Source organism: Labrus mixtus, chromosome 16 (genome assembly GCF_963584025.1).
Source record: "Labrus mixtus chromosome 16, fLabMix1.1, whole genome shotgun sequence".
Classification (NCBI taxonomy): domain Eukaryota; kingdom Metazoa; phylum Chordata; class Actinopteri; order Labriformes; family Labridae; genus Labrus; species Labrus mixtus.
Window position 1 is genome coordinate 1451523 of NC_083627.1, and position 10000 is coordinate 1461522.

The 10000-nt window shown below is 45.5% G+C and overlaps 1 protein-coding gene and 1 long non-coding RNA gene across 4 annotated transcripts in view; one reads left to right on the forward strand and one right to left on the reverse strand.

The window, feature by feature from the left end:
• LOC132991143 (uncharacterized) overlaps positions 1-131 on the forward strand; it is a 30786-nt gene extending 30655 nt beyond the window's left edge. The window contains exon 3 of the long non-coding RNA XR_009676144.1: positions 1-131. This exon is cut by the window's left edge and continues 1 nt beyond it. This is a non-coding gene — a long non-coding RNA (uncharacterized LOC132991143).
• The window catches only part of LOC132991057 (semaphorin-6D-like), a 130207-nt gene that overhangs the window by 13727 nt on the left and 106480 nt on the right, over positions 1-10000 (reverse strand). For all 3 annotated transcript variants that reach the window (XM_061059637.1, XM_061059636.1, XM_061059634.1), the window contains 2 exons: positions 4544-4602; positions 4403-4456 (listed from right to left, as the gene is read on the reverse strand). In XM_061059637.1, the coding sequence (XP_060915620.1) occupies positions 4403-4456; positions 4544-4602 (113 nt within the window). The remainder of the gene's footprint in view (positions 1-4402; positions 4457-4543; positions 4603-10000) is intronic.

The following is a 10000-nucleotide window of genomic DNA, read 5'->3' on the forward strand; positions in this document are numbered from 1 at the left end:
TCAGCTACACGCCTTATTGTGAATAACTCTTATCCTTCATCAAATCAAAACTGATGAGTCATCAAAACATTCACCCCCCGTACAGTGTGTGTCCATCGAGACATGAGCTAATCACACCTATTTGGTTTTTTGAACCAGACTGTAAACATGCTAATCTCTGCTGTAAAAACAGGCTTTTTAGAATGGGTGTGTATGTGACTTCCTGTGCTTCTGCAGCCAGCCTCTAGTGGACACTCCAGGAACTGCAGGATATTTACACTTGGGACTGAAATGTGGGGAAGCAGACACAGCCGTTAAAACATTTTGAACCTCCTTCATGCAGGAGGTTCAAAATGTTTTAACGGCCAAATTCCACCTGATTGGCGTTCGGCCCGTCTCCGCTCCTCCACGTTAGCGGTTTGTGTGCGCTTCCTCTGGCTCCACAAATGGGAAAAGTGGTTTAGATAATGGCTGGACAGATGGATGTAAACATTTATTTCTGTTGTTAGATTTTATTTTTGGGATCTGAATGTGACTTCGGTGGCTTTGGGAGACAGCCTCTAGTGCAGTGTTTCCCAAAGTGTGGGCAACGGCCCCCTGGTGGGCCGTGTGGGTACTACAGGCGGGCCGCGAAAAGAAAAATCAAAGAAATATCACAATATTTACCATGAGCCGACCCCTCAAACAGACAGAGTGATTAGTAAGGCTTGTCATGATCTGTTTAGTAAATGTTTGTGTATCTTCATCATAAGATCACGTTGTCATGTCCAATAATTTACGCTTACTGAAAGTGGGAGCTGTAGTCATAACTTTTATTTTATAACGGGCCCCGGAGTCATTTTGTATTTCAAAGTGGGCCCCTCCCACATTGGTTATCATATTTGAGGTTGCAGCTCGGTGGGATGTCTGAAATACTGCAGAGGTGAACAAAAGACACAAATATAAATCCCAGAGGAGTCGAGGCGGAGCATTAAAGAACATGCAGAGAAGACAAAGACATCCTGAACTTCCCGAGAAGTGGACTTTAAGGACATAACATTTTTTTTTAATGGATCACTAATAGGCGACACTCTCCGCCGATCAGCAGCAGAACAATCAGGGATGTAAAAGGTCGCAGACAGACGGCGCTCCATTTACATCCTGAGACAATGTCAACCATCATCTCAGAGCAAACTACCCTGTAATGGCACGCCGCAGCATAACGGCCAATTTATGTCCATTCAGAGCCAAACTAAACCCACCGGGGGCCTCCTCTGCACGCCATTAAATTACCAATTTGCAGGAAAAACGTCGTTAAGGGAACAGTTCCTCGCCAAAACGATGTCATTACAGTAACAGCAGCCACTCTAGCGCAGCGCGGCGGGAAAGCTACGGCGCACACCGGCTGAAACATCACTCACTCTTTGTGTTCGGAGCTCCTTCACGCCCGACTGACCGACAACCGCCACCTTAATGCAGCGGACGCCATTATGTAGGAAGTGCCTGCTGTCAGTCCTACTGTATAATGGAGACAGAAACACTCACGCTGCAGATCACAATCAAAGCGTGAAGAATGGGGCCGATTGTGGCGCTCGCTACCTGACGCCGCCGCTGAGTTACAGAGACATTAACTGCCCGCAGGCGTCGATAAAATGTGAAACTTAAACGACTCGGTTAATCACCACAGAATTAGAGGCGAGTCGAGAGATGAATCTGTGGAAGTGTGTTAATGGACAAGTCGTCGTCTTTTGGGGAAAAGTTCCCGCTGCTTTCCATCTGCTGAGCGGTCAGTCGGGCCAATCACGGCACAGCGAGGAGCTCTTCTGTCTGCACGCTTTGTTTTCACGGCGTGTCACACTGCACGCTTCCTGCTGCTGCTGGATCCCTGATTAAAGAGCCAATCAGAGGTGGAGGTGAAGCTGCAGCAGCAACATATAAATAAAAAGCTGAGCTCCATCTGTGAAGGTTAATGTGAGCGTCCTCCGGCTGCTGTGAGAGCGCCGACGTGCAGCTCCTGATGAGAATATTACTGTGAGATAATTACACTTAAAAAAACATTAAAGGGGCAGTCAGTGCGTTTTTGACTGGCTGTGTGTGTCCGGATGTTTCCATGAAGGTGACTGGTTAGATGTTGCTGGAAACTCTTCACTGCTCTGGGAAAACTTTCTGTTCATTAGTTGGATCTGAAACTTTTCAGAGTATCAGCACAGAAAATATTAAGCTCTCAAGGTACCACCAGCTTGGGCTATTTCACTACCACAAAAAAAATCCTCCTCAATGAAAATCTTTCATATAAACTGTTCTGTAAAGGTTAAAGTCTTTATATGTGATTTTTCACACTTAAATGTAGAAATCAAGTATCTCCTCTGAAAATAACTCTGTGAGTCATGACTGTCTACAATGGGTGTAACACCCGAGTCCCACTGTCTGTGATGTTTTCAGAGTTTTCAGAGTCCTATCTTCAGTTTGTTTACATCGCCCGGACGGCCGGCTGACTCCTCCCCTCGTGTATAAAAGTTGTTTAATTGAGGGACTAGAGAAAAGAAGAATAACATACTGTACTCACTGCTTAACTGTGTTTCTAGATCACGCTCATTTCAGGTAAATTTACATGCAGTGTGAAGATACGAGCAGAATGAAGCTCGCTAGCATTAGCATGCTAACACAACAATGCAGTGTGAGTTGTTTTTGGTTTCATGCTGGTGCTCAAGGGCGACATCTGCTGGATCAAAAAATCACATATAAAGACTTTAACCTGCAAACACATTCACCTCCAAGGCCTGTACTGGAGGGACGTGTGAGCGGGGAACGACATAAGAGGAAGTAGCCACAGGTGGGATTTGAACCCTGCTCTGCCTCGAGGACTTTAGCCTCTGTCATTAATTTGAGCTTCCATCCTGAGAGTTGAACATCCTCTCATTGGATATTCCTCTCAGCTGCACTCTGCTCTTTCTCTCTGCAGGTACTTTTTATTCTCGTCTTCTATCAGAGACTCATTTAGATGCCAGGTGAACTCGATTAACTTACATGGTGGAATACAAACGAGCCGCTCTCTGAGATCTCCTGCACGTCAAAAAAAATAAAAAGCTGCCGCTCTCTAAAGGCATCGCGACGCCTCACATCGTGATGACGTGGAACAATCAAAGATTGACCTCATGCACGCCAAGACGTCTGATCCTGATTATGAGATCTGTTTTTAATTTTTTTTAAATAAAAATGAATGTTTAAATGTTGTTTGAATTTTTAAATTAAAGTTTTTTATATTTCAATATTAAAAACTATATTTAATATAATTTAATCTGATTCTGTTTTTTTAAAGTGTGGTGAAAAAGAACAACTCTCAGAAATCCTCTGGAATCATCTTTTCCCTCCACACTGACCCTGAACTGCTCACTTCCCTCCTCTTCTTCTGTCCTCCTCCTGCTGACGTGGATCAGCCTCTCGACTTCACTTCAAGAGTTCTTAAAAAAGACGATTTCAGTTGACGTCGATTATTCCACGTCTCAGGAAACCTGCTGTATCTGTGATCACAGCCGAGCAGCTTACGGCGCTCTAATGAGATTCACCACACGGGTCTGCTGTGGCCCCGTGAATGACAAACCCCCTCCGCTGGTTTACCGCCGCCCCGTTCCCGACAGGCAAGGAGGCAGAGCAGTGCAGACCGAGGCGAGGCGGCGCTTTGATCTGCTGAATCATAATCTGGTGGAGGGTAATGATGTCAAACCGAGCGCCAAAAACAAGTCAATCGAGCGCTAATGATCTCATTTCTTCCCGTAGATCTTCAGTAGAAGCGTCCTCTTCATGAGAATGGATTTGTCTCATCTCGATCGACACACACTGATCGTTTTCATGACTCATCCCCCCCTCGGTTTGTCAGATATGAGAGCAGTTATCAGGTCAACAGGTGTTGCAGTGATGGAAGCGGGCAAGAGAAGTGGTTCAGATAGAAGTGATTGTACCCGACCTAAAAAGCCTCTGCATGTTTCTAATAAGCTCCACGAGCAGAAACGTGCTCAAACTAGGATCAATATTGGAGATGCTTTTGAAAAATGGAGAGAGGTTAGAACACAGAAAGGTTTACAGACCCATGCAGAGCTGGATAAACACTGAAGCTTCAGAGTCCACCACATGGTGACCTGTGTGAGCATGGACTCTAGAGAGGGGGGGGGGGGGGGGGAGACAGCTCTCTATGATGTTTAGAATTCAGACTGCAGTACCCATTTTAAACACTAGGGGGTCACAGTTACATTCTTTCTTTACTGTAATGTTTGTTTAGTAAAGGTCCATCTCATCATGTAATACCTCACCTGTCCAGTGGAGGCGCTGTGGAGTCATCCTGCTTAAAGTGTCAACAGCACTCTCTCTCTTTGTGTTTATTTCCCATGAGCCTCTGCTGCTGTAATCAAACTATAAATAACAGCAACAACAGAACGGGGATTCTTACCGTATGCTGAGTCGGCTGCAGACTCCTGGTTCCTCGTGGTCGCCAACACATCGGCTGCACAGACACAACAACACTGCTGTGGTTACACACTGTTTACTATCTCTGTTGTTATTATTGAGGTGTTGTTGTTGTTTATCTCACCGTGGCAGCTGTCCACGATAAGCGAGTGGTCGCCCTCGACGTCCTGTTCAAACGCCGCCCTGCAGAGACAAAGCACGCTTTAGAACAAACAGTGATTGATTGAAGGACAGATCCAGACTCAGTGCCACCACTGTTGCTACGGGTAACCGTTGTCTGGGCAAGTTAATCGATGATGATGAGGCGTATCCACGGTGACCGGATAACCCGTTAGGACGGCGTTAATTAGATGATGTCACAACGTTTATCCGCAGCTCATCAGGAAGTGTGAAGACGAATTCCCCTTCATCGGTCAGGAGGAGACCATGACACACACACACACACACACACACACACACACACACACACACACACACAGACACACACACACACACACACACACAAGAACACACACACACACACACACACACACACACAGACACACACACACACACACACACACACACACAAGAACACACACACACACACACACACACACACACACACACACACACACAGACACACACACACACACACACACACACACACAAGAACACACACACAAGAACACACACACACACACACACACACACACACACACACACACACACACACACACACACACACACACACACACACACACACACAAACACACACACACACAAACAGACACACACTGAGTTTTACTGAAACATGGAAAACGGAACCCGTTGTTCGCTGCACGCGGGCGCCATGTGTCAGAACGTCTCCTCCATGACGGACGGGCTGTGACGTCCACATCTGAGTCTCTGTAAACATGTTTCTCTGAACGCGTCTTTAAGCAGACGAGAGGCCGTCTGAAAGTTTGAGTTAAACGACGCCTGCATGTTGGGACTGATTATGAAACCGTCGTGCCTCCCTCTCTATATTTACCTCTCTCTCCACCTCACTTACTTCTAACTCGCCCGCCCCCTCACTCACTCAATATTTATCTCCCTCATCGCTCACTCGCTCGCTCCATCACCACCCGTCCTCCGTCTCTCCAGCTACATTTACAGCAGCGTGGGCCGAGCTGTAAATGAGGAGAGAGAGGACGAGAACGGGGAAAGGAGGTCGTTTGTGATGGCGAGCGGTTATAAATCCCCCAGCCCTCTTGAGCACCTAAACGCCTCGTTCATCTCTCGGGGGAGGGGGATGGAAATAGACTCTGTCGGTTATAAAAAAGCAGCCGGCTTAGCAGACACTGTGCTTGCTCAATGTGTTTTCATTTTCTCAGAAAGAGGAGGAGGAGGCGTAAACGGGCTCCAGAGTCTTTCAGGACGTGAATGTAGATGAGCATTCACTCCCATGATGCATTTCTGCTGATGACTTATGAGTTTTAATAACCTCGGCTGTAAAGAGTTCTTTAAAGACTCTCTGAACGCAGATCGAGGCTCGCTTCAGACGATCCCTCAAACACAGGAAAACATCTCATCAGAATAAACAACAAACAAACAAACAAACCAACAAACAAACAAACCAACAAACAAACAAACCAACAAACAAACAAACCAACAAACCAACAAACAAACAAACCAACAAACAAACAAACAAACCAACAAACAAACCAACAAACAAACAAACCAACAAACAAACAAACAAACCAACAAACAAACAAACCAACAAACAAACAAACAAACAAACAAACTAACCAACCAACCAACAAACAAACGTTATTGTTATGAAAACATAAATAAATGAAGCAGATGGCGCCCTCTGCTGGTTGGAAAAAGGAGCATGATAAACTTTTTTGTCAAATCGAGTTAAGCGTTCCTAAAATGTAAAAATCTAAATGTAAATTAAATGTGTCATGTAGTTATAATGTTACAATGATTATTAAGGGCGGCACGGTGGTACAGTGGTTAGTGGTTAGCGCTGAAGGTTCCTGGTTTGAATCCCGGTCTGACAGGAGCCTCTCTGCGTGGAGTTTGCACGTTCTCCCCGTGCATGCGAGCAAGGAACGATTTTTTAATTACGTCTTCATGTGAACTCGAGTTGAGAGGTGGGTTGGAGGTGTGTCTCTGGAGGAGGGCGGAGTCTTCAGTATGGAGGAGGCCTGGCCTAACAGCAGTTTGTTTTAGTTTCATGCTGGAGCTCAAGGGCGACCTGGATCAGAAAGTCGCACATTCTGAGCGCTGGTGGCACAGTGGTTAGTGCGCGCTCCCCATGTATGGACGCCATGGTCCTCAAAGCGGGCGGCCCGGGTTTAAATCCAGCCTGCGGCTCCTTTCTCTCTCTCCACATTCTTCCTTCAGTCGTCGTTTGAAACTGTTTCCTCTTTTGATTGACCTCCCGTTTTCTTCCAACATCTTTGTGTTTTTCTGGTTGAGCTCTGAGGTTTTGATAAGTGCTTAGAGAATAAACTTTATTTGGGGTCAGTTGTGTTTTATGTGACAGGTGATTTTTAAATAAAGTTTTTTTGAGTTGAATATTCACAGAGCTCCTCATTTAGAGACAAACGTCTTTATTCAGAGGCGTGTGTGTGTGTGTGTGTGTGTGTGTGTGTGTGTGTGTGTGTGTGTGTGTGTGTGTGTGCTTGTGTGTGTGTCTGAGAGTGTGTGTGTGTGTGTGTGTGTGTGGTGTGTGTGTGTGTGTGTGTGTGTGTGTGGTGTGTGTGTGTGTGTGTGTGGTGTGTGTGTGCACCAGCTAAAGCAGATGTTGCGCTCCCATCAGATCAACTCAAACAGAACAGACATACACTCTCTCTGGCACCCCCCCCCCCCACACACACACACACACACACACACACACACACACACACACACACACACACCACACACACACACACTGACAGACTGTCTCCTGGGAAACGGCTGACTTGCTGCCACGACAACCGAGTCCATCTGGTGTTCCTCTCTTCTAGAACCGGTCTGTCGGTGTCTTTTCCATCGCTCTCTCTGGATCTTCCTCCTCTTCTTCACTTTTCTTACTTTTTGCATCCATCCTCCCTCTTATGGAGGATTAGTGATCAAAATTCAAAAGATTCAGCCCGCCACCTATCGTACTGCGGGTTCTGCCCGCTTGCCTCATAGACTGTAAATATTACGTTCACCTGCCTGGGAGCTGGAGTCTGACGTCACTTTCCTGCATCGTCCACTTTGCCATTTCGTTTTCGAGTTTGAATTCTGATCACTTTTTAGCACGGCAAGTTTGAAAACGAAAAGCCAAAGACCTTTTCGTTTTCATTTGAATGATGTCACACAATATGCATACATAGAGAGTAAAAGTGTAATGCAAACTGGATGACTGAATATTAATTTTAAATATAGGTCAAATAATGCACCTATAATCTGAAAATTAAAACATGTTTCTGTTGCTGTATTTTCATTTTAAAATGAGATCATTTGAATTATGATACAAATTTAGCGGGGCATTTTTTGAAAATGAAAAAGCAAATGTCATTTTCTTCATTTTAATTTAGTCAAAGAATGTGCATTTTTAAAGTTGAAAACTAAAATTCAAATTCGATAAATTAATCATCATTTTATTTTGAGTCAAATAATACATTCATTCTGAAAATTAAAAAGCATTTCTGTTAATGCATTTAAATTTTCAAATTAGCTTTATCATTTGAATTCTGATCACTAATCACTTCCATACTCTCTCTCTCTCCCTCTCGCTCTCTCTCTCTCTCTTCTTGCTCTCTCTCTCCCTCTCTCTACCCTGCAGAGATAGAGCTTTTTGTTACAGCAGGAACGACAGGAAGTGAAAACGAACAGCTGTAAGTCTGAGCGGAGACAAAGGTGCTGACAGGAAGTGACCAGAGGTAGAGCACAGGTGCTGACAGGAAGTGACCAGAGGTAGAGCACAGGTGCTGACAGGAAGTGACCAGAAGCAGAGCACAGGTGCTGACAGGAAGTGACCAGAGGTAGAGCACAGGTGCTGACAGGAAGTGACCAGAAGCAGAGCACAGGTGCTGACAGGAAGTGACCAGAGGTAGAGCACAGGTGCTGACAGGAAGTGACCAGAAGCAGAGCACAGGTGCTGACAGGAAGTGACCAGAAGCAGAGCACAGGTGCTTCTATCGTCCTGTATGAGGGCGCCCTCACTCTTCCTCTGAAGGATTACACTGTCATCCTTATTTGATGTATAAAAAAGGAGCATCATCAGCGTCATGATTGACGGCTCCGTCGACCAATGAGGCTCCTGCGTTGCCATGTGTGCCGGATTATCAGAGTAGAGGAGGAACGGTGCAAGGAAATTGAGGTCTGACAGGATCCAGACACTGAAATAAACCTGCCAGCACAGAGGTCAAAGGTCAGAGCTGATCTGTAGGAGGAGGAGCTCGTATTAACAGAAAAGAGGCCAAAGAAGAGAGAAGGAGTCCGCGTCTATATTTACATTACAGAAGAGCATCAGAGGAAGTAGAGCAGAAAGGTTTTCAGAGAAGAAGAAGAAGAAGGACGATGAACGACAACTTAAGAGAAGAATTCTTTTTTTTTGAAAATGCTTTTGTCTGAAGATGAGAGCTGACGAGAAGACACAAAGGAAATAAAGGACGCAGCTGTAACGGCTGTAAATCTGCTCGCTGTGAATCCAGTGAAGCTCGCAGTCAGAGGCACTAAATCAAACCCAGAGCAGACCAAAGTAAACGAGCATCAATCAGCAGAGCTTCAGCGTCCCGTCCTGCATGTTAAGAGATCTACGCTGCTTAGTCTGAAACACACTCGGCTTCATTTTTAACCTTCACACCTCCTTCTCCTGGCTCAGTGTTTCCTCCTCCACCGGCTGCTTTCATGTCTCTGTTTTTTGTCTTCCAATCATTCAGACGTTAAACTGTCACAGAGATCTATCTGTAATGAAATCAGCTTACCATCTGACCGTCCTGCAGACGTCGACCGACACTAAATAAAAAAGTTTAACTTTATCAGAAAAGATCCAGTGGAGTTTGGAAGTTCATTCCACCACCGGGGGGCGACAGAGGAGAAGAGTCTAGTCAGAGACTTAGGACCCTGTTGTGAAGGTTGGATCAGACGCCTTTCATTGGCAGAGCGTAGTGGGCGGGAGGGAGTGTAGACCTGGATCAGAGAGTTAAAGTAAGGAGGAGACGTTTCTGTGTCTGTTTTGTAAGCGAGCAGCAGAGTTTTAAATGTGATGCGAGCAGTAACTGGGAGCCAGTGTAAGGAGATGAACAGCGGAGTGACATGTGCTCTTTTAGGAAGGTTGAAGACCAGTCGTGCTGCTGAGTTTTCTATCATCTGCAAACACGTTCTTAAATGTGATGTGTCTGGGAGGAGCATCTTCAGGAAGTCAGAGTGTCGATGGTTTGTTTTTTAATCCTGCAGAGATTCTTCTTTAAATCTCTCCCAAGCTTTTTAGTCCAACTCTAAATTCAAGACACGAGAGAGGGAGCCCTGAAGATGAAATCCCCCCGTGTTCCTCCGGTCCATCAATATACTCAGACAAGATGAGATTATAGAAGCACACACACACACACACACACACACACACACACACACACAC